Source organism: Mustelus asterias, unplaced genomic scaffold (assembly GCF_964213995.1).
Source record: "Mustelus asterias unplaced genomic scaffold, sMusAst1.hap1.1 HAP1_SCAFFOLD_188, whole genome shotgun sequence".
Taxonomy (NCBI): Eukaryota; Metazoa; Chordata; class Chondrichthyes; order Carcharhiniformes; family Triakidae; genus Mustelus; species Mustelus asterias.
Genome location: NW_027590184.1, coordinates 137,968 through 163,663, shown reverse-complemented (window position 1 = coordinate 163,663; position 25,696 = coordinate 137,968). Strand labels below are relative to the sequence as shown.

At 46.0% G+C, this 25,696-nt stretch overlaps 1 protein-coding gene across 1 annotated transcript in view; it reads left to right on the top strand.

Moving 5' to 3' along the window:
• The window catches only part of LOC144485344 (Fc receptor-like protein 5), a 43,850-nt gene extending 19,198 nt beyond the window's left edge, over positions 1-24,652 (top strand). Inside the window, exons 4-12 of the mRNA XM_078203543.1 lie at positions 8,594-8,887; positions 10,015-10,308; positions 11,666-11,959; positions 13,636-13,932; positions 14,881-14,976; positions 19,219-19,246; positions 19,992-20,035; positions 21,743-21,783; positions 23,483-24,652. Coding sequence (XP_078059669.1) covers positions 8,594-8,887; positions 10,015-10,308; positions 11,666-11,959; positions 13,636-13,932; positions 14,881-14,976; positions 19,219-19,246; positions 19,992-20,035; positions 21,743-21,783; positions 23,483-23,548 — 1,454 coding nt within the window. The 3' untranslated portion in view covers positions 23,549-24,652. The remainder of the gene's footprint in view (positions 1-8,593; positions 8,888-10,014; positions 10,309-11,665; positions 11,960-13,635; positions 13,933-14,880; positions 14,977-19,218; positions 19,247-19,991; positions 20,036-21,742; positions 21,784-23,482) is intronic.
• The last annotated feature ends 1,044 nt before the right edge of the window (positions 24,653-25,696 follow it).

The window sequence follows — 25,696 nt, the reverse complement described above, 5'->3', positions numbered from 1 at the left end:
TGATGTGTTCCCTAATCATCAATGTAACTCCCCGAAGCCTTTTGTTTCCCCCTCTGTCCCGTCTAAAATAATGATATCCGGGAATGTTAAGCTGCCAGTCCTGTCCCTCCTTTAACCATGTCTCCGTAATTGCAATTACATCATAATTCCATGCAGTAACCCAGGCTCTCAGTTCACCTCTCTTACCTTCTTGCATTGAAGCAAATGCAGCAAGACCTCCAGTTGCACCAGGCCCCGCGACTTCCCTCTGCCTGGTCTTACTCTGCGCTATGTTTATCTCAGTCTCACTTTTATTCCCAGTCCTGACACTTACTGGCCTGCTGTTCGAGATCCAACCTCACACCACCGCCCCCGCACCACCCCGCCCCACCCCCAAGCACACCCCCCGCTACACTAGTTTAATCCCTCCCGAAGAGCACTAGCAAACCTCCCACCCAGGATATTGGTGCCCCTCCAGTTCAGGTACAACCGTCCTTCTTGTGCAGGTCCCACATTGCCCAGAAGACATCCCAGTGATCCATATATCTAAACCCCCCTCCCCCCACACCAGCTCTTTAGCCACATGTTGAACTGTGTGATCTCCCTGCTCCAAGCCTCACTAGCACGTGGCACGGGGAGTAATCCTGAGATTATTACCCTCGATGTCCTGCTTTTTTGCTCCCTCCCTAACTCCCTGAATTGTCTTTGCAGGACCTCTTCTTGCCGATGTCATTCGTGCCAATGTGGACAATGACATCTGTCTGTTTACCCTCCTGTTTCAGGATGCCGTGGACCCGCTTAGTGACATGCAGGACCCTGGCACCAGTGAGGCAACACAGCCCTGACTATCAAGTCTCCTACTAATATCACTCGCTTGCACTGATCCCGACCCTGCTCTACAACAGAACCAGTTGTGGTGCCACAAGCCTGGCTGCTGCTGGTATCTTCCATTGAGTAGCTGTCCCCCCTCCAACATATCCAAAACGGTATTCCTGTTTGAAAGGGGAATAACCACAGGAAAATCCTGCCTTACCTGCCTGCCTCTCCTGACAGTCCCCCATCTACCTCTCTGAACCTGTGGTATGACCACCTCCCGGAAACTAGTGTCTGTCACACTCTCTGACCCCTGTATGCTCTGCAATGTGTCCAGCTGCTGCTCCAACTGAACCACGCGGTCTATGAGCAGCTGCAGCTGGTCATACTTTCCAAAGACATTGTCATCAGGGACGCTAGAAAGCTCCCTGACCTCCCGCACCTGGCAGGAGGAACATATCACTGCCCAGACTGCCATCTCTGCCCTTGTACACTTAAGAAAGTTCATGGAATGAGAACCTTACCTTACTTTTAGTTTGCGTGTCCTCCTCACAGTGCCTTTTATTTGGTTCGAGGAGAAAGGAGGTAGGGAAAATCTAATGTAGCGTCTCGGGCTTAACCGATCCTTGACACCAGTTGTTCGGCTATTCACAGTCCCAGTTTAATATTCGCAAATCCACACTTTAGTCCTCTTTAGTACATGTATATCTCGCTCCTGTAACTTTAAATGGAATAATTTCCAACCACGTTTTCAACATTAATTCACAATGTCACCCTGCCCGTACATTTTTAAATACTTACCCAAGATCGTAAGATCATCAGGTCATTACAAATAGGAGCTGGAGCAGGCCATTCAGCCCTTCATTCAGCAAGAGAATGGGGGACCTGCTTATTGCCTCAGTTACGATTCATTGCTCTCTCTGCATCTCCCTCTGTCTCTCTCCCATTCTCTATGGCTCGATCCCTCCCTCTCTGTCCCTCCCTCTCTCTCTGTCTCTGTCTCTCTCTCTCCACCCACCCACACCCCAAGAATCCACTGCTCACTTTAGCTCCTCGAACACTTTTCATTTTCCCATTAAATAATTTTCTGTCTGTTTTTAGACTGTTTAATCGTGCCCGAATCCTCAACATTTCGTGACGATGCAACGTGTCTGCTCATTAACATATTCTGAGATTTGTGTGGGATATTTCATCATTATTTCGATTTGAAATAGCTTGAATTTAACTGGACGAGTGCAGTTCTGGATGTGTATGTATAAGTGAGGGCAGGGCGATGCAGTCTGTCAGTCCACCATCATTGGTGGTCATTTATCCAAGATTTTAATCCTGAATTTCTTCAAAATATTCGGTAGACATTCTCACAATACCTTTTTTATCAGTGTATTTAAACACATCTTCCCTCATCCATTGTTTTCTCTGTCAAGGATTAACTTTATATTTGTTCTCAGTGATGTGTTTCTGAGCTGAAACCACAGGTTTCCGTTACAAACCTTTGTAACGAAGTGCAGCGAAGGTTTTCCAAGCTTATTGCAGGGATGGCAGGACTGATGTATGAGGAGAGGTTGTCTAGGTTACGATTGTTTTCGCTGGAATTCAGACAGATGGGGGAATCTCACAGAGATTTATAAAATTCCAACAGGCCGAGACAGGGTAGATGCAGAGAGGATGTTCTCGATGGTGGGGGAGTCCAGAGCCAGGGGTCACCGTCTGAGGATTTGGGGTCGACCATTTAGGAAGGCGATGAGGAGACATTTCTTCACCCACAGTGTGGTGAGCCTGTGGAACTCATTGCCTCAGGAAGGAGTTGATTCAAGAGGCGGCTCGATACAGCACTTGGGTTGAACTGGATCAAAGGTTATGGGGAGAAAGCAGGATTAGGCTATTGATTTGGATGATCCCCCATTATCGTAATGAATGGTGGAGGAGGCTCGAGGGGCCGAATGGCCTCCTCCTGCTCCTATCTTCTATATTTCTAAACACTGACTGTGACTAAGATGCACCCAGATTGATTTGGAAATCTATTGATGTTTAATTTTCTCCCACAATTGGTTCATTGTGACGTCTCTGACAGTTTGTAAACTATTTCCTGTTACCCTGAATTGACACAATGTTCAGTTCTCATTATTTAAATGGCACTTTCTCCTGTAGTCTCCTGGAGCTGGTCACATCTCGGGGCGTCACAGTGGTTAGCACTGCTGCCTCACAGCGCCAGGGTCCTGGGTTCAATTCCAGCCTCCGGTCACTGGCTGTGTGGAGTTTGCACATTTTCCCCGTGTCTGCGTGGGTTTCCTCCGTGTGCTCCGGTTTCCTCCCACAGTCCAGAAATTGGCCATGATAAATTGACCCTCAGGGATTAGCAGGGTAAATATGTGGGGGTACGGTTGGAATTGTGGTCGGTGCAGACACGATGGGCTGAATGGCCTCCTTCTGCACTGTCGGATTTTATGATCATTGAGATTGAGATCTGTGCAGAGAGTGGAGACTAATGTCCTTCAGTAAACACATCACAGCAGCTGCTGTTTGTGGTCAACATTTCATCATCTCACCCTCATTTTGTTCAGTTTAACAGCCCAAAGTTTGAATCCAGTCCATAATGGTGCTCCCAGACACAGACAGACACACAGACACAGACAGAAAGACTGAGAGACACACTGACAGGAAGCAACAGACAGAGATAAGAACACAGAGTCTCACACACACACACACACACACACACACACACACACACACAGGAGCTGTGTCTAAAGTTCTCTAAATCATGAAGGATTCTGATCCATCACATGATCCAAAATCGATTCCAGTTGCGGGAGACAGGGAATTTGACAAGGAAGTTTTTAATGAACAGCTTGACACCCAGAATTTCTCTGGAACAACGGGATCTCGGTGTGCTTGTCCACAGATCTCTGAAGTTGGAAAGGCATGTTCGTAGGCTGGTGAAAAAGGCATATGGGACACTTACTTTTATCAGTTGAGGAATAGATGACAAAGCAGGGAAGCCATGTTGGATGTGTATTAAACTTTGGTGAGGCCACAGTTGGAGTTCTGTGTGCAGTTCTGGTCACCACATAACAGGAAGGATGTGATTGCACTGGAGGGGGTGCCCAAGAGATTCACCAGGAGGTTTCGGGGGGATGTGAGGAAAAATAGTTTTCCCCAGAGGATGATGGTGGTCTGGAATGCGCTGCCTGGGAGGGTGGTATAGGTGGGTTGCCTCACATCCATCAAACAAATACCTGGATGAGCACTTGGTACGTCATAACATTCAGGGCGATGGGACAAGTGCTGGTCAATGGGATTAGGTGGGAGGTCAGGTGGTTCTCGTGTGCTGGTGCAGGCTCGATGGGCCGATGGGCCTCTTCAGCTCAGTATGATTCTATGATAGTTGGTAACTAATTACCTGCCTAGAGAAAAGATTGGATATTGAGAAAGTGAGGGGGAGTGGGTTTAATTACAAAGATCCTCAAACGATTGGAGATGGGAGTTCACTGTGAGGAAAGACCCTCTTTGAGGAATATTGTAACAACCTGTGATTCTGGAATTCTGGGAAAGGTCTCGGTTTTCATTTCACTCATTCATAGTCTCTCGTTTCAGCGGCTTTTGCTGTTCAGGGGAGATTCTCTCAAAGTAAGTGTCCACATTTCTCTCTAATATCATGACATTGAATTATTAATTCCTATTGTGTTCAATCAGTTGTTTTTTTATCTCATATGGTGATGGGTTTGATTGTTGTAACCCATCGTGTTGTAACACTGACGCTGGTGCCGTGGGCCTAGATTGTTAATGCCATGGGAAATGCCTGATTCTTGTTGTTGGCGCTCCATCCATTAACACACTCTGGGGAAGATAACTCAGGAACAATCCGGCATTCCCACTGGCCACAGCCAATGTTCTATTGAATGGGAACATTCATTCCAAATTTGCAGTTACAAATTCAAATGTTTCTGAGGATATTCAAAGTTGCCATTGGACGTCCTTGTGTCTGTTCTGCTGTCAAGTTGGAGTGTGAGAGATCTAAATCTTCTCTAATTTCACACACCCTGATGACCATTCCTCCAACAATATAAAATCCCCGAGTCTGCAATTTACAACCGACCGAACCTCAGCTGTGATTTGAGGAATGTTTGAGCTGATCTAGACTGCTCCTCGAGTGAGGAATTTCTTGCCAGCATCGCCCTTGAAAGGGTGATTTCTAATTCTGAGATTTTGCTGACTGTTTCTCCAGGGTGAGATGAAAGAACACAGAGTCTCCCAGAATGCTGCATCAAGTAATTAATTTCCCTCAAACAATTCCATTTCACCCGTTTCTCTTCCACACTCAGCACTGTCCATGCAGACTGTTGTAGTAAGAGTTTTAACAACACCAGGGTGAAGTCCAACAGGTTTATTTGTTAGCAAATACCATTCGCTTTCGGAGCGCTGCTCCTTCATTTTTGAAAGCTAATGGTATTTGTAGCCAAATAAACCTGTTGGAGTTTAACCTGGTGTTGTTAACACTCTTACTGTGTTCACCCCAGTCCAACACCGGCATCTCCACATCATGCAGACAATTGTCAGAATTCACCCCATTGGACCCTGGAATCATTCTCATGCACCACTCCAGCTGGGGTCCAATCTCAGTAACATCTGTCCTGTCCGTGGTTTTCATTTCACTCATTCATAGTCTCCAGTTTCAACGGCTTTTCCTGTTCAGGGGAGATTCTCTCAAAGTGTCCACATTTCTCTCTAATATCATGACATTGAATTATTAATTCCGATCGTGTTAAACCAATTTTTTTTTTCATATGGTGATGGGTTTGATTGTAGTAACCCATCGCGTTGTAACACTGACACTGGTGACGTGGGCCTAGATTGTCAATGCCTTGGGAAAAGACTTATTCTTGTTGTTGGCGCTCCATCCATTAACACACTCTGGGGAAGATAACTCAGGAACAATCCGGCATTCCCACTGGCCACGGCCAATGTTCTATTGAATGGGAACATTCATTCCAAATTTGCAGTTACAACTCCGAATGTTTCTGAGGATATCCAAAGTTGCCATTGGACGTCCTTGTGTCTGTTCTGCTGTCCAGTTGGAGTGTGAGAGATCTAAATCTTCTCTAATTTCACACACCCTGATGACCTTTCCTCTAACAATATAAAATAACAAAAACCTTTCACCCCCGAGTCTGCAATTTACAACTGACCGAACCTCAGCTGTGAAATGAGGAATGTTTGAGCTGATCTAGACTGCTCCTCGTGTGAGGAATTTCTTGCCAACATCGCCCTTGAAAAGGTGATTTCTAATTCTGAGATTTTGCTGACTGTTTCTCCAGGGTGAGATGAAAGAACACAGAGTCTCCCAGAATGCTGCATGAAGTGATTAATTTCCCTCAAACAATTCAATTTCACCCGTTTCTCTTCCACACTCAGCGCTGTCCATGCAGACCGTTGTCAGAATTCACCCCATTGGACCTTGGAATCATTCGAATGCATCACTCCAGCTGGGGTCCAATCTCAGAAACATCTGTCCTGTCCCACCTACCCTATCCTCCAGCTGTCCAAAACTTTCAATGGCTATCTGTATCTCTGTCACCTCCTGCCCCATCCCGGCCAAGAGAAAGGGTCTCCCTCTCCGTCCCTGAAAAACAGTCACAGTTGTCCACCCGACACTAGTCCCATCCTCACAGAAACATCATTTCATTGATATAGCACCTGTAATCTGCGAACTCCTTACTCGCTGTGTCAAAGGGATACATAATCCATTGAACACTGAGTGGAGATGTCAGTGTGGACAACCCAAATCTGTGTGCAGGGGAAGGGGGGCAGTATTTAGGGGCATCATTGAGGGGGGGAGAGAGAGAGACAGGCGGAGAGGTTTCGGGAGGGGATTCCAGAGCTCAGGCCCCCGGCAGCTAAATGAGCCAATTGTGGAGCGATGGAAAGTGGGGGAGAGTTCCCGAGGCAGCAATTATCCGAGTATAGAGATATCAGAGGCTTCATGATCGAGAGGATCACACCCTGGTAGAGAGGAGACAAGGACCATGAAGTGTTTAGAGAACATGTATGTCATTCAGATGGCAATAACAACAGATGCAGAGGAAGACCATCAACACACGGGTTCCCTCCGGGTCCCACACAAACCCAAACGCCAAATATGTCGGTGCTTCTTCAATCATCTCTGGTCCAGACGGGGCTTCCATTGTCTTTCCGTTTAACAACACTCCATGGGCAGCCTCACATCAGAGAGGATCACCACCAGATTCACAAAGGGCAATGAGAGAGGGACAATAATTGTCAGGCTTGTCAGAGACACTCACCTCTGGAATGAGCCAATATGTTGATTTCACAATTTTAAAAATAATTTTACAACACCAATTCTAATATTCCACTCAACTTTGGAACACAGGCAGAAGATGAAGGATTCTCTCACTGGGCTGTTTTGGGGTGTTACCAGTTTCTGAAATCATCTTCCAAATGTTCATTCGCTTGGAAACAATTCCCAACTGTGTGTGTGTGGAACCTCAGTTCAGGATGTGAGCGCTGTCCCTCCACACAGATCAATGGATGGTGTTTGTATTAACAATGGCTGGACATGAGATCCCTCCGATCCATCTCTAACTGTTCTGTCCGTTTGTTTTCCCACAGAGCAGCTAATAAAGCCACGTATATCCCTGAGTGAACCCACCGGAGTGTATGTTGTGGGAGAGACGGTCACCGTTACCTGCACCGCGTTTGGAGATAATTGGGATAAAAATTGGGGTGGGTGGTGGCGGTGGTAAAGCAGGAGGAGGAGGGTGTGCGGAGTCACTGAGCAGCTGATGTATTCTCTCACTGGGGGAGCTAATCAGCATTCTCTACTGAAGGCACTTGGGTCGAAGTTTTTGATGATGTAATATTGTCCTCAAGGGACCTACACCAACCATTGAGGTTATATGTCACAGAATATCCAAATCCTTTCCTACAGCCCCCAGGGGGTGGTTCATATTACATCACCCCCCACCCCCCCCCCCCCCACCCACAGCCCCACCCCCACCCCCCACCCCTCCCCCACCCCCACACCCAGCCCCCCCACCCCACCCTCCTCTTGTCTTTCACTCTCCAACTGGTGCAGCCAATCACTCAACTTGGGTTGGATTATCTCCACCTGAACTCTCCTAACTTGGAATTGTAACATTCTTTCCCACATCAGCAGATTCGGATATCAACTCCGAATCCACTGCTCTGAGCTCCATAATCGAGGCCGTCACACCCCCCGGTGCCAGTGCTGAGGGAGTGCTGCACTGTCGGGGGTAGATGTATGTACTCTAGGATTTGAGCTCCATCATCCAGGCCGACACTCCCCCCGGTGCCAGCACTGAGGGAGTTCTGCACTGTTGTGGACACACTCTGGATCTGGAGCTCCACAATCTAGTCAGATTAGCTCTGTTGAATTCCGGGGCTGGTTCTCGGTATCTCTGGGTAAATCCTCTGTGGCGTGTGAGATAATGTGATTCATTTTTGTTGATGGGATCTTGCTGTGTACTTTTACCTGCTGGGGCCTATGCATTGAAAGAGTGATTATATTGCAATAGTACCTCACTGGCTGTGAACTTTATTTTGGGGATGTGCTGAAGTCCTGAAAGTTCCCCCGATGTGTAATAGTTCCTTTGTTCCTTCAGAATCAAATCCCCAACCTTTCCTAACTGGAATCTCAAATCCAGATCAAATCACTTTCCTTCCACACAGATCACTGGCTATTGAGGGAGCAGCCTTCGAACCTGCTGCTGTACATCAGACCCATCTGATCCATTTCTAATAGTTCCTCACATTTACTCTACCACAGATCCCCTGACAGCGCCAGTGGTGTCTCTGGATCAGCAGAGTGGGGTCTACATTGTCGGAGAGAAGGTCACCATTACCTGCACCGTGACTGGAGATTATCGCTATCGCACCTTCTACTTTTATAAAGATAATAATCCACTGCACTCCAGACTAATTAGTACACGGGACAAGAGTGTAACCTACACAGTAACCGATGTAAACATCAGAGGGGATTATAAATGCAGATATGGATACAGCATCAAAGGAAGGGGGTTAGAATCGGAATTCAGCAACGTGGTAACTCCCACACTCGCGGGTAAGTGACAACAAACAGAATGTTCCAGAATCTTTCTCTGACTCATTTCCCAAATCGAGGCTGCCGTGACTGTGACATGTGAGTTAACATTGGGGAGCAGCAGTGACTGAGTGTTCATCTCTCTCTACAACTCTTCAGAGTGTCTCTGGAACACTGGGCAGGAATTCACCCGTTTACACAGAGTGTGGTCACAGGGGGTGAGGTGGTGCCGGTGAGGAAGGCAGGAGGAGGGGGTGAGGGGGACAGTCAGCAGCTGAAGTGTTCTGTCACTGAGAGAGAGGGAGCTGGGGGAGCATGGTCCCGTGGCCTCACATTATAGCCCTGATGGGAAAGGTCCTTCCTGACCCCACAGTGACCCCCGAGTGTTCCAGTGACAGCATTGAGGATATTATAGTGTCGGTGATCCTCATCGCAATGAGCGAGGGACCTGTTAATAAATCCAGCCATAACCACCCTTCCACATTCATTCAGCACACTGAATATTACAATAAATACACTGTGTGAAACTATCTGCATTGACACAACCCTCACTCAATTTGATCGACCCTATCTCCCTGTCTCTCCTGTGACAGAAGTTGTGGATTCACCATCCACAAGTTTAAATGAACTCTGGTGCCAGTACTGAGGGAACGCCGCACTGTCGGAGACACACTGACAAACTGTAGAAGTGGAACTCCACAGTCCAGTCAGACAATCTCTGTTGAATTCCAGGGCTGGTTCTCGGTGCCTCTGGGTAAATATGCAGCCCGTAATCATCACACAGGGTGTGGGATAACACATTATCAGCTCAATGACTCATTTTTGTGATGGGATCTTGCTGTGTACATTTGTTCTCCTCGGGTCTTTGCATTAAAAGAGTGATTATGTTGTAATAGTACCTCATTGGTTGTAAAGTTAATTTTTGGGGATGTGTTGAATTCCTGAAAGTTCCCCCGATGTGTAATAGTTCATTTGTTCCTTCAGAATCAAATCCCCAAACTTTCCCAACTGCAATCTCAAATCCAGATCAAATCACGTTCCTTCCACACAGATCACTGGCTATTGAGGGAGCAGCCTTCTAACCTGCTGCTGTACATCAGACCCATCTGATCCATTTCTAATAGTTCCTCACATTTACTCTACCACAGATCCCCTGACAGCGCCAGTGGTGTCTCTGGATCAGCAGAGTGGGGTCTACATTGTCGGAGAGAAGGTTACCATTACCTGCACCGTGACTGGAGATTATCGCTATCGAAACTTCTACTTTTATAAAGATAATAATCCACTGCACTCCAGCCCAATTAGTACACGGGACAAGAGTGGAACCTACACAGTAACCAGTGTAAACATCAGAGGGGATTATAAATGCAGATACGGATACAGCATCAAAGGAAGGTGGTTGGAATCGAAATTCAGCAACGTGGTAACTCCCACACTCGCGGGTAAGTGACAACAAACAGAAGGTTCCAGAATCTTTCTTTGACTCATTTCCCAAATCTCGGCTGCCGTGACTGTAACATGTGAGTTCACATTGGGCAGCAGCAGTGACTGAGTGTTCATCTCTCTCTACAACTCTTCAGAGTGTCTCTGGAACACTGGGCTGGAATTCACCCGTTTACACAGAGTGTGGTCACAGGGGGTGAGGTGGGGCCGGTGAGGAAGGCAGGAGGAGGCGGTGAGGGGGACAGTCAGCAGCTGAAGTGTTCTGTCACTGAGGGAGAGGGAGCTGGGGGAGCATGGTCCCATGGCCTCACATTCTAGCCCTGATGGGAAAGGCCCTTCCTGACCCCACAGTGACCCCCGAGTGTTCCAGTGAGAGCGCTGAGGACATCACAGTGTCGGTGACCCCTCACCAAAATGAGCGAGGGCCTGTTAATAAATCCAGCCATAACCACCCTTCCAAATTCATTCTGCACACTGAATATTACAATAAATCCACTTGTGTGAAACTATCTGCATTGACACAACTCTCACTTAATTTGATAGACCCTATCTCCATGTCTCCCGGTGACAGACTTGCGGGTTCAACATCCACAAATTTTAATGAGCCTCACTGTCAGTACTGAGGGAGTGCTGCACTGTCAGAGGTAGATGTATATACTCTCGGATTTGAGCTCCATAATACAGGCCGACACTCCTCCTGGTGCCAGTACTGAGGGAGCGCTGCACTGTCAGAGGTAGATGTATATCCTCGAGGATTTGAGCTCCATAATCCAGGCCAACACTCCCCCCGGTGTCAATACTGAGGGAGTGCTGCACTGTCGGAGGTAGATGTATATCCTCGAGGATTTGAGCTCCATCATCCAGGCCGACACTCCCCCGGTGTCAGTACTGAGGGAGTGCTGCACTGTTGTGGAAACACTCTGGAACTAGAACTCCACAATCTAGTCGGATTAGCTCTGTTGAATTCCGGGGCTGGTTCTCGGTGTCTCTGGGTAAATCTTCTTTGGCGTGTGAGATAATGTGATTCATTTTTGTTGATGGGATCTTGCTGTGTACTTTTACCTGCTGGGGCCTATGCATTGAAAGAGTGATTATATTGCAATAGTACCTCACTGGCTGTGAACTTTATTTTGTGGATGTGCTGAAGTCCTGAAAGTTCCCCCGATGTGTAATAGTTCCTTTGATCCTTCAGAATCAAATCCCCAACCTTTCCTAACTGGAATCTCAAATCCAGATCAAATCACTTTCCTTCCACACAGATCACTGGCTATTGAGGGAACAACCTTCGAACCTGCTGCTGTACATCAGACCCATCTGATCCATTTCTAATAGTTCCTCACATTTACTCTACCACAGATCCCCTGACAGCGCCAGTGGTGTCTCTGGATCAGCAGAGTGGGGTCTACATTGTCGGAGAGAAGGTTACCATTACCTGCACCGTGACTGGAGATTATCACTATCGAACCTTCTACTTTTATAAAGATAATAATCCACTGCACTCCAGACCAATTAGTACACGGGACATGAGTGTAACCTACACAGTAACCGGTGTAAACATCAGAGGGGATTATAAATGCAGATATGGATACAGCATCAAAGGAAGGAGGTTGGAATCGGAATTCAGCAACGTGGTAACTCCCACACTCGCGGGTAAGTGACAACAAACAGAATGTCCCAGAATCTTTCTCTGACTCATTTCCCAAATCGAGGCTGCCGTGACTGTGACATGTGAGTTACCATTGGGGAGCAGCAGTGACTGAGTGTTCATCTCTCTCTACAACTCTTCAGAGTGTCTCTGGAACACTGGGCAGGAACTCACCCGTTTTCACAGAGTGTGGTCACAGGGGGTGAGGTGGGGCCGGTGAGGAAGGCAGGAGGAGGGGGTGAGGGGGACAGTCAGCAGCTGAAGTGTTCTGTCACTGAGGGAGAGGGAGCTGGGAGAGCATGGTCCCGTGGCCTCACATTCTAGCCCTGTTTGGAAAGGCCCTTCCTGACCCCACAGTGTCCCCCGAGTGTTCCAGTGAGAGCATTGAGGACATCACAGTGTCGGTGACCCCTCATCACAATGAGCGAGGACCTGTTAATAAATCCAGCCATAACCACCCTTCCACATTCATTCTGCACACTGAATATTACAATAAATACACTGTGTGAAACTATCTGCATTGACACAACTCTCACTTAATTTGATAGACCTGATCTCCATGTCTCCCCTGTGACAGACTTGCGGGTTCAACATCTACAAGTTTTAATGAGCCTCACTGTCAGTACTGAGGGAGTGCTGCACTGTCGGAGATAGATGTATATACTCGAGGATTTGAGCTCCATAATCCAGGCCGACACTCCCCCCGGTGCCAGTACTGAGGGAGTGCTGCACTGTCGGTGGTAGATGTTTCTTCTCTCAAAGATAATAATCCACTGTACTCTCGCCGTACCTTTACAACAAAAAAAACAGTGCAACCTACACAGTGCAAACATGAGTGTGGATTATAAATGCAGATATGGATACAGCATCAAAGGAAGGAGGTTAAATCAAAATTCAGCAACGTGGTAACTCCCACACTCGCGGGTAACTGACGAGAAATAAAGATTTCTCGAATGTTTCCTGAATTTCTTCCTCGAATCTCTGTTGCCCGAATTGTAACACAAAGGATTGCTGTAATATTGGGGCAGAATAATTAAACACAACTGACTTTCACCTCAGAGCACAACTTTTGACAGAACCTCTCTAAAATTGGTCTCTGAATTCACCCGCTGTGTATCTTACACTGACAGTTCCTAATGACTATCAGAGCCTCTTAAACATCGTTCTCACAATATTCACTTTATTGGAAGTGGGGGTTTATTTAAATCCAGAAATCCTGATCATTCTTTCACCAAAATCTGAAACAGAATCAAATTGTCTCACTCCAGATTAAAGTTACAGACATGAAAATCACACCCAGGAATATAAATACAGATTTAGTTCACAGTCTAGCCTTGTGACTTGCTTATCATTATAGAACAAGAAAATCTCTTTGGAAACTGTTTATGCCCGGGTCCCGGGACCCCGCACATTTAGCATGACCAATCCCCCCAACCTGGACATCTTTGGACTGTGGGAGGAAACCAGAGCACCCAGAGGGACCCCATGCAGACACGGGGAGAACGTGCAAACTCCATACAGACAGTCACCTGTAGCCAGAATCAAATCCAGGTCCCTGGTGCTGTGAGGCAGGAGTGATAACCACTGTTCTACCATTAGAATTACCAGTAATAATCTGTTTCCTACAACTCAGCATTGAATTTACAATCAATCGTCACCACTTCTCTCTTTCCAATTGCAGTTCTGAATAAGCCACATTTCTGGGTGGATTCTGATGCTGCTGCTCAGGGTGGAGATGTCACCTTTAACTGTAGCAGCCCCCGCGACAATCCTGCCATTGCATTTTACTTATACAGGCAAGGAGAAATGGAATTAGTCAGCGTCAAGTCTCCTGCTGCAGACACACATTCCGTCACCTTCACCGTCAAGAATATTGATCACTCTGGAATAGAAAATTATACCTGTCGGTATGAAGCGGATGTGAATGGAAGGAACCTAATCTCGGGTGATAGTGACCCTGTGAACATCACTGTGAGAGGTGAGTGAGATTCACTGTCAATATAACCATCTGATTTTCGTAAAACGGTTTCCCTGTTTCACTTCCAATCTCTGACCTTTCCTGGTTACACTAACGAGCAACTGAACAGTTCAAACTCCCCTGACAGGGTGAACCGAGTGCTCCCTCCACACCTGTACAGTATGCAGCAGCTTTGTGTTCTGAAGAACTAAACAGATGGCTGGGCTTGTGATGCGGACCACAGCTATATGAATGAGCATCGAGAATCAAAGCTGTACTAGCTTCCCAACAGCTGTGATTGGTGAAACATCTGCCTGGTAGTTGGCGCACGGTCACCATCTCACAAAGGACTTCATGAATTCCGGTCAAAATATAGGACATTGACCAATGGAAATTGAGTTCCTGACTGCCAAACTTTAGCTGGTTCATTGGGACCCACATCCACACTCCAGCTCCCTTGCCAACTCTGAGGAGATCTGTACGCTGGCAAGGGTGATTTTAACCAGGAGACATAGATTGAAGATAATTGACAAAATAATCGGAATGGAGATTAATATTCGTTTCTTGTTTCCCTGTATGTAGCGGGTTTCTGCGATCTGGAACACCTGTAGAAATCACAGTGGAAGAATATTCGGTAACTCTCAAAGGAGAATTGACAATACTCATCGGAAGAAATGTTAACAGATGTTGAGGAACAAAAAAAATGGGTGGGGGAGTGGGACTAATTGAGTCGGGCATTTAATGGGACAGCACGGACATGATGGGCCAAAATGTCTCCTCCTCTTTTGGATGGTGTTATGATTCGACCTCATTGTTTTATTTTGTTTTCTCCTTCTGGTCTGGAGCTAACTTTGGTGTCTGCAGTTTTTCAGGTTCAATTCCTGTCCTGCATTCAGTTCCAGCTTATTCACCTCGTGTAGAAGCTGTTCATTGACAATGTTCTGCTCTCTCTCCCTGTATCTCATTCAGAAAATAGCTCTGTGGCTTCCCTAGTGGCTGGCATTGGTTCTGCCGTGGGTCTGATTCTCATCCTCGCTCTGCTGGGGCTCTGCCTCTGGAGGAAAGGTAGGTCAGGTTCAGTGCAAGAACTGGTCGTCAGACATGCCAAGGTAACTGTCGTATCTTCATGATCACTATGAACCAATTGGCTAATGCAACCACCCTCTTCTCTCTGACATCAGATGTAGGGGAGCCCCATTTCAGGCTGAAGTTTGAAGAATAGTAGGTCGAAAATAGACTTGGGTGCAATAGAAAAGTAGGAAATATCAACTCTATCACCTGTCAGGTAGCCAATCGAATATTCAACGGCATTGCCTTCTGAAGAGCTAAACAGATGGCTGGGCTTGTGATGCAGGCCACAGCCATACAGCTAATTTTAGTCAGGTTCAACTTTGCCTTGGCTGGTGACAGTGTCACACAGGGTGATCCAACACATTTGAATGCCTCCCCCACAAAGCTATCAGGTTATGAGGAATGGAGCGAGAGCTTGGAGAGATAGTTTGATACAGGTTGTTGAGAGAGGAGATGGTATGGAATCTGGAACATTGCAGGAAATACAAAGCAAGGCAGTAACAAGCTGGTTTACATTAAGCTTGGACTTTCAAACTAGTAACCAAGAAACTCTGGGTGAAGTGCTACACCCACCCCAATATGGCCATCGAGGCTTGTGTCCAGGCAATGGCCGGGATTGTCAGCCCCTCGGACATTGTAGCGGCCTCAAAAATGCACGGCAAAGCTGTCTTTTCCTTCAAGACAAGCAGGCGATCCACCTCACCCTGGAAAAGGGGCTCACGGTGGGCGGAACATTCCTGGCAGTGGACCCACTTGAGACCACCGCCCAGAAAATGATTCTTTCAAATGTCCCGCCCTATATCCCGGCTGACCTCCTCCTCCCCACCTCTATCTGAGGTGGAGGGTGATGCTGGCAGCAATTCTGTACAATCGAAGGTTACACCAATTAACGGGATCCCCAGGATTCCCTTTTTGCAATCTTGTGGAGTCCATGAGTCATGTCTACGTTGAGTGTCTCAGGCTGCACACTCTTTTTTGTTCTTTGAAAAGCCTTCTGTTGATGTTTTGTTTCCACTTCAGTCCCACGCTCCTGATCGACGGACACCCGGTGCAGAAGGAGGCGGGGAAGGCGGAAGACCTCCTCGTGAACCTGCTCCTGAGCCTGGCTGAATTTGCCATAAACAAGGCAGCGGGCATCCGGGGGGGGTCGTCCGACTCAACTGTCTGCCCCTCTGCCACGGTTACATTTGTGGCCAGGTGACCCTGGAGAGAGAGCATGCGGTGTTCGAGGGCAATGTTGAGGCTTTCTGTGCCCGTTGGGCACCGCAGGGACTGGGGTGTATGATCGACTCCTTTAATCACACTTTAGTTTGATGTTTTAAGTTTCATTTCTACTTTGTCTTTTTGGGGACTGCCCCTTTTGATTTGTCCCTCAGTTAATTTAATTTAGTTTAATTGTTTTGCCAAAACGATTAACAGAATATTTACCGATTTATCCCTCGTTTAATTGTTTTCCAAAAAAAGATTAACAGAATGTTTATTCGTTCTCAGTTGATTTGATTTAGTTTAATCGAATGAAATGGGCATTTTATTTGATATTACCCCACACATCACATTTAAACTCACCCCCTCCATTAGACTAACAAAACTGCTCAATGGACACTTTCCCTGAAGGTGTTTCTCACACTCCAATTCTTCATCTCTATCCCCTGAGGAACAACTCTCTGATCTTCAATTCACTGAGCCAATGGCTCTTGTCAATCATTGACCAAATAGAATGTGAACATTGGTCCCTTGGAAGATGAAACTGGAGAGTTAATAGTGGGGAACACTGAAATGACAGAGATACTAAATCAATACTTTGCCTCAGTTTTCAGGATGGAGGACACTCGTACCATTCCTATAGGAACAGGCAAGTCAGAGTTAATAGAAAGGGTAAAACTTAGAATAATCAACATTGATAGGGAAAAGGTACTGAGCAAACTATTGGGATTGAGGGCAGATAAGTCCCCCGGGCCTGATGGCCGACATCCTAGGGTAGTAAAAGAAGTGGCGGTAGAGATAGTGGATCCATTGGTTCTCATATTCCAAAATTCCCTGGACATAGGAAAGGTTCCAGTGGATTGGAATCATGTGAATGTTCTCTTGTTCAAAAAGTGAGGGAGGCAAAAGGTGGGAAATTACAGACCAATTAGTTTAACATCTGTTGTTGGGAAAGTGTTAGAATCAATCATCAAGGAAGCAATATCAGGACATTTGGAAAGTCAAAACACCATCCATCAGAGTCAGCATGGGTTTATGAAAGGCAAATCATGTTTGAACAATTTGCTGGAGTTCTTTGTGGATGAAACAAGCAAAGTGACGAATGGGATCCTGTAGATGTAATATATCTGGACTTCCAGGAGGCATTGGATAAGGTGCCAAACAAAAGGTTAATTCACAACGTTAGTTCACATGGGATTCGGGGTAATTTATTATCTTGGATCGGTGGCCGGCTGATGGACAGAAGACAGAAAGACGGGATAAATGTTTTTTTTCTGGATGGCAAGAAGTAACTATTGGGGTGACACAGGGTTCAGTCTTTGGGCCGCAGCTAATTACAATCTATATCAATGACTTGGATACAGGGATAGAAGGCTCGATACCCAGATTTGCAGACGACACAAAAATAGGCGGAACAGGAAGTTGCAATGAGGGAATAAGAACCTTACAAATGGATACAGATCGGGGAGGAGAATGGGCCAAAATGTGGCAGATGGAGTTTAACGTGGAGAAATGTGAGGTCATGCATTTTGGTCGCAAAAATGGGAAGGCGACTTATTAACTAAATGGGGAGAGACTTCGGGGTGCTCCGGTGCAGAGGGATCTGGGTGTCCTCGTTCAGGAATCACAAAAAACTAGCATGCAGCTTCAGCAGATAATAAAGAAAGCAAATGGAATGTTGAATTTATAGCTAAAGGAATAGAATAGAAAGGTAAGGAGACAGTGTTGTAACTATACAAGGCATTGGTGAGGCTGCAGCTGGAATATTGTGCACAGTTTTGGTCCCCGTGTTTGAGGAAAGATGTAGGGCATTGGAGGCAGTTCAGAGGAGGTTCACTAGATTGAATCCAGAGATGAGGGGTTTGTTGCATGAAGAGAGATTGAACAGTTTAGGCCGACACGCTCTGGAATTTAGAAGAATGAGGGGAGATCAAATTGAGGCATTCAAGATGATAAAAAGGTATGGATAAAGTAGACGTGGAGCGGATGCTTCTGCTGGTGGGACCTTCTCGGGCGAGAGGTCATAGTCTGAGGATAAGGGGCAGCAAATTTAAAACAGAGTTGAGGAGAAACTACTTCTCCCAAAGGGTTGTGAATCTGCGGAATTCGCGACCCCAAAGTGCGGTGGATGCTGGGACAGTGAGTGAATTTAAGGAGGAGTTAGACAGAATTTTAATTGATAAGGGGTTGAAAGGTTATGGGGAGGAGGAGCATATCAGCCATGATCAAATGGCAGAGTGGACTCGATGGGCCGAATGGTCTAATTCTGCTCCTATATCTGATGAACAAAGCTGCTGTGTTGAGGAAATCCTCTCTCCTTTCCCAGTTCCCCACATCCACAGACAGCATTATTGAGAGAGTGTTTGATCGATTGGCTGCTGTATTAATGTTCCCATTGCTCACAAAGATTACTGTTCAAAGCCTCTCAAACAATCTTCCACTCTGTAAATATTCCAGACTTGTTCTTGTGTGAGTGCGAGCGTGGATTATCGTCATTCTTAACTCACCGGAACTCTCCATTTCATTCATGCTTTGCACATTCCTCCCACCTCTGAGCAGAACAGACCTCCTCCTCCCTGGAACTGTTCTCTCCCATTGCCACTTCCACCTATCGCCTCCTGGTCACAATGCTGATCCCCATGACTTGCTCAACCTGGGCTGCACAGTGATCTCAGTCACACTCTGAATTCTGTCCTTTAACATCTCCACCTTCATTACACACACCCCCATCCCTCAATGACACTGTTGTGTGGTCAATATTAAACATTTGTCTTTATAATTGCCGCACACAGCACCATCCATGGACACCTCAGCTGCAACCACTCAGGTTGGGAGGTTAACTAATCATTCGAGGCACTTAGTCCAGGATTCGGAATCAGTAAACCAGTCAATCACCCAGGAAGTCGCCATTCACAGTTCGATGGGCCACTGGGAGTCTCAGAGAGCCTCTCTGCTCTTTGATTATTTCTCAAGCTCCTATTTTGTGGACAAATAACTGGTTCTCGATTTCTAACCCGTGTGTTTGTTTCCCAGGGAAGAGGGGAGGCAGCAGTGAACCCAGGTGAGACCATTAGTGTTAAATTTCAATGACTTGTTCTCTACACAATGCTCACAATCACTGAATGTTCAGAACAATTTGTGCTCTTATGATGCATTGCATCTTTTGTATTTAAGACACTCGGTTCCCCAACTCGAACCCACACTGAGTAAATTATTTGTAGATAAGCAGACTAACAGACATACATACACACAAAACACAATCACACTCACACGCCCGTAAACAAACACAGTGAAAATCACAGAGGCAAACACATGCACACACAAACTCTCAAACACACACTCACCCCAGACACTCAAACACACACTCATCCCACACACTCAAACACACACTCAGCCCAGACACTCAAACACACACTCACCCCAGACACTCAAACACACACTCACCCCAGACACTCAAACATACATTCACCCCAGACACTCAAACATACTCAGGCTCTCACTGAAACTTAAAACACATGCACACTCAATAGTATACAGACGCTCAATCTCACACCCAAAGTGAACACACACACACTCATCAATGTGCAGCTTTGAAAGCCTTCAAAGTTTTTATTAAATTGAATCTCAGTAACAAATATTCAGTGAAACAGTATAATACGAACATTGCACCTGGCTGTACCATCGGGAAATATTTTACACTCGACACTGGAATCACGTCTGTTGTCAGTTCGATAACAGTCTCCAGAATTTAACACCCGGGGTCACAACAGATAAAATGACTGACTGACTGTTTCTCTTGTTTGAAGGGACACAGTGCCTTCTGTTGACCACAGCAGCGAAACCCTTACTTGTGAGTTCAGTTTTGCATTCCCGCAGTCAGAATGATCCTTTATGTTCCGGAATCTGTCAGCATCTCAGGAATCAGCATGAGGGGAGAATTATTACAGCTTTTGTAACTTGGTTGATAAGCGTATGTCCTTGTGTCAACCAGACTACCCGACAATGTGGAAAACTGCCCAGGTATGTCCTGTACACAAGAAACAGGACAAATCCAACCAGCCAATTACTGCCCCATCAGTGTACTCTCGATCATCAGTAAAGTGGCGGAAGGGGCCATCGACAGCGCTGTCAAGCAGCACCTGCTCAGCAATAACCTGCTCAGTGACGCCCAGTTTGGGTTTCGCCAGGCTCACTCAGCTCCTGACCTCGTTGCAGCCTTGGTTCAAACATGGACAAAAGAGCTGAACTCCAGCAGTGAGGTGAGAGTGACTGCCCTTGACATCAAGGCTGCATTCAACTGAGTGTGACATCAAGGAGCCCCAGCAAAACTGGAGTCAATGGGAATCAGGGGGCAACTCTCCATTGATTGGAGTCATACCTGGCACATAGTGTCAGTGATCTCAGCTCCAGGACATCTCTGCAGGACACCCTCAGCATAGTGTCCCAGACCCAATCATCTTTAGCTGCTTCATTAATGACCTTCCCTCCATCATAATGTCAGAAGTGGGGATGTTTGCTGATGTCTGCACAATGTGTAGCATCATTCACAACTCCTCAGATACTGAAGCAGTCCTTGCTCAAATGCAACAAGATCTGGACAATATCCAGACTCGGGCTGAGAAGTGGCAACTAACATTCGTGCCACACAAATGCCAGGCGATGATCTTCACCCAGCACAGACAATCTTATATATAGTCAGCTGCTGAATGCGGATGGGGAGACCCTCACAATGAAGCTGATGTATGAGGAGAGATTGAGACAGTTCGGATTGTATTCACTGGAGTTCAGAAGAAAGAGGGGCATCTCACAAAAACCTATAAAATTCTAACAGGACTGGATAGGGTGGATGCAGGAAGGATGTTCTCAATGGTGGGGGTGTCCAGAACCACAGGGTAGAGATGAGGAGAAATGTCTTCATGCAGAGAGTGGAATTCACTACCACATGAAGCAGTTGTGGCCAAAATACGCTGTGCTTTCAGGAAGCAGTTGGATATAAGTCTTGAGACGAAGGGGATCAAAAGATATGGGGGAATGCAGAATCAGGCTATTGAGTTGGATGATCAGCCATGATCATAATTAATGGTGAAGCACGCTGGAAGGGCCGAATGGCCTCCTGCTGCTCCTATTTTCTGTGCCTGTGTGTGTGCACACAGAGATAGGCCACCTCCACATTTTAGAAACGTTGTGTGTGACTATTCTCAGAAGCCAGTGCTTCGCAATGTGCAGACACTGCAGTGACAATCCCGCTTGCTGACTTTAATTCCAGTCTGACAAATTTCCATCAGCAGAGATGTGTTATACAAGTGATCACAGCAGATGAATTTCACATGGAGAACATAACAGAAAGATACTTTGAACAGAAGAAATTGTGAATCGATGTGAGATTGTTTGTGCGTCGCGAGGTGAATTTGTGTGGATATATTCTGGTTGGAGTGGAGTGTTCCAGTGAAGGGTGGCCCCGTACGGCAGTGCGGCAAAGGGCAAAGGGCGAGGGTGAATTATTGTCAGTATTCAAACATCAATGTGTTGTTTTCAAATTGATTTATTTTTTTTCTAGATGCCGTTCTGAACCTACAGACAAAGCAGAAGAGAGACAAAGTAAGTTTTAATTGGCCGTGTGTGTGTATGTTTGCGTGTGTATGTGACAGATAGAGAGAGGGAGAGAGAGAGGGAGAGTGAGTGGATGAGCGACAGACAGCGTACGTTTGTGTTTGTGAGAGAGAGAATGTTTGTGAGTGTATGTGTGTGTTTGATTGTGTGTGTGTGTGAGGGAGTGTGTGCGTGTTTGAGTGTGTGAACAAGAGAATAGGTTTGTTTGAGTGTGTGTGTTTGAGTGTGAGTGTGTACATGACATGCTGGTTAGGTGCGATGGCCATGCTAAATTCTCCCTCAGTGTAGCCGAACAGGTGCCGGAGTGTGGTGATGAGGGGATATTCACAGTAACTTCATTGCAGTGTTAATGTAAGCCTACTTGGGACGCAAATAAATAAACTTTGAACTTATCAAATAGAGGAGCAGGCTTGAGGGGTCAAATGGCCGACTCCTGATCATATTCCTGTGTTGTCATGTTCTCGTGGTGATTGGGTCTTGGTCTCTCCCAGGACGTTTCCCATTGAAGTCAATGGGTTCTGAAAGGAGGGGTAAGGGTTGGATACCGTCATTTACCATCTCAAAATTCTGCTGGTGAGGCCCTTCTTGTTATTCCCAAACTCAGCAACTCATCCCACACCCCAGCCAATAACATCACTGGGAAAAGTTACCGTTAGCAGACAGTCATTAATAAATAAACAGGCAGCGTTGGAAAAAAGTCTGTGGAGAGGGAGAGAGAGACAGAGTTAATATTTCAAGTCAGTATGACACTTCCTGAGAATTAAGGAGAGGAGGCAGGGGGAAGTGGTGGGTGTTGTCCTGTTTAAGAGAGGTTCGGAAGGTCGGAGCGGAGCAGAAGTTCAGACATAAGGTGGGAACTCGGAGAAAAAAGACTTTCTGGGAAAAGACGAAGGTGTGTTAATGGTAGTGTTATAGGCTAAATAAGATGTTATTAGCAGCATAAGGGTGAAATAGCTGAATGTGTTAATAGGATAACGAGAGTCAGAGCTGTGTAAAAGCAGAATGAAAAAACAAGTGACAGATGGTCCTGTGGGGTGGGGCGGTGTTGGAGTGAGTGGGGGGAGGGGGGCAGTTGTACAAAATAATGTGATTAAAGGTGTGGTCAGGATAGAGGAGAGAGCTCAGTCTGAAGTTGTTGAACTCAATGTTTAAGCTAAAAGTTTATTTATTAGTGTCACAAATAGGCTTGCATTAACACTGCAATGAAGTCACTGTGAAAATCCCCCAGTCGCCACACTTCACCTGTTTGAGGATGCTGAGGTAGAATTTAGCATGGCCAATGCACCTCAGCAGCCTTTCGTACTGTGGGAGGAAACTGGAGCACCCGGAGAAAAACCACGGAGACAAAGGTAGAACGTGCAGACTCTGCACAGACTGAGCCAAGGCAGGAATGGAATCCAGGTTCCTGGTGCTGTGAGGCAGCAGTGATAACCACTGTGCCACTCTGCCACCAATGTTGAATCCTGAAGGCTGGAAAGTTGCCTCATCAGAGGATGAGGTTCTTTTGCTCCAGTTAAGAGTATTTAGTATTGAGTCACGCTCCCCAGCAACAACTGTTCATAATCACTGTTGAATGTTTTGCCTCCTCGTGTACCCTCCCTCCCGTTCATCAGCTGATAGCACTGAACTCTTCTCAACTTTTAAGATAATTTCTCGAATCTCTGACCCATCACCCCGTCCATTTCAGGGCCAGCGTCGACGAGACATCGCCCAGGTTGAGGAGAACACCCTCTACGCAGAGGTGAAGCTGTAGACCACTGATGGGGACCTCCCTTGATCCTGAGGAAGAATTCCGGGTCCCAGCAAGTCAACGACCATTGCCCTGTCACCCTTTCCAAAATGGTCCAAGGAAACGCTTTGTTTACAGGAGGGATACAAAGTGCTGGAGAGGTTCCACTCCCATCGATGAGTCAACCTCACATTCCAGCTAAAGAAACACCTTGGGAATTCTGATTCTACGGCCATTCAGCCCTCTATCCTGATGCTATTAGTGAATGACAGCATGGGGCCTTTTTGTAGCTTTTTTCATTTTATCAGTTTTTGCTCCCTAATCCTTGATGACAACACCTAAAAGAATCAACTCATTTTTTTGCAAACTGTCTTCCTTCATCAATAGCCTTTTGGGACAATGAATTCCTAATTTCCCGAGTTTTATTCCTAATCTGTCTTTATATATGCTTAAGATTATGTGTTCTGCCGAATGGATTCTCCAATCAGAGTAAATGCTTTATTTGTCTCTTCCTCATCAAATAATCGCTCCTCAATTCTTTAACCAAAATCGGTTAGGATTATATTGACTGGAGTTTGGAAGAGTGAAAGGGGATCTTGTAGTAACTTATAAAATTCTAACAGGATCAGACAGTGTAGATTCAGAAAGAAAGTTCCCAATGTTCGGGGAGTCCAGAACTAGGGGTAATAGTTTGAGGGTAACCCTTTTTGAACTGAGGTGAGGAGAAATTTCTTCACCCAGAGGGTGGTGAATGTGTGGAATTCACTCCCACAGAATGTAGTTGAGGCCAAAACGTTGCGTGATTTCAAGAAGAAATTAGATTTCGCTCTTGAGGCTAACGGGAAAAAAGGATGTGGAGGGAAACAGGATTAGGAAATTGGATATGATTTTTTTACTCATGTTTATTGCAGGAAGTGCCTTTTTTTTGATCTTACAGTTACTTAAGACACTTTGGTAGATTTCTAATTTCTGAGGGATTTGTTCCTCATGTTTATTGCTGGAGAGCCCTGTTTTTTTACTGTTCCAGTAATTTAAGATGCTTTGATAGGTTTATAATTTGTTGCGAGTCTGTTTGTAAACAACACTGCTCTCTCAGTTTCTCAATAAATACATGGTGGTTTCACATTGAAATGTACTGGTGTTGCTCTAGTTACTCAGGTTTATCGGGGTGGGGGGGTGGGGTTGGGGGGTGGCGGGGGGGCAGTTCTGGGACCATTTATAAGAAGGGTTTAGACCGTTTTATTGAAGACATTTCTTCATTGAAGGGAGATGTGAAATTGGGAGGGAAGCAAAATACTGCAGATGCTGGAATCTGAAACAAAAACAGAAAATGCTGGAAAATCTCAGCAGGTCTGACAGCATCTGTGGAGAGAGAACAGAGTCACCGCTGAGTCTGGATGACCCTTCGTTAGAGCTCTGACAAAGGGTCATCTAGACTCAAAACATTGGCTCGACTCTCTCCCCACAGATGCTGTCAGACCTGCTGAGACATTTTCTCTCTCTACACCCTGAGTGCAGGAAAGTTCCAGACACCCCCCTCCACCCCCACCCCAGGCCGAGTCCATCTTCATCACCATTCTGGACTCAGTGTTTGTGAATCTATTGTCAGTGTTTATTTAAATAAACACCAGCAAAACAGTAAAGTTAATCAATAATAGCTGGAGATAAAAACCCAGAATGTCATTGAAATTAACAATTTCAGTTATTCCATTCGTTCTGGTCATTATATATACACACATGTTTACATCTCTGTATATCTGTGTGTCCATTTATATCCACATTTCAATATTAATTGATCTCTCTGAATGAGAGAATTTGTCTGTTAGTGATTTTCACAGCTCACATCTGATATAAATACACACAAGTGAAGCACATTCCAATTAGAAGCACGAGGTTATGAGATGAACCTGAACGACAGATACAATTCCTGCAGCTGAGATTGGTGAACTGTGTGTGAAAATTGTTCATCAACTTAAACTCTTAACTCAGTTACAATGCGATAATTCAACTGCATTCGATCACTTACAAAAATGAATGTTATAAAAGGTATCATATCCGTCTGGATATGGATTCATATCTATGAACACACACACTCACACACACACACTCTTGCACCCAAACTCACTCATGCTCTCTCTCTCCCTCTCATGTACACACGTACTCACTTCACTC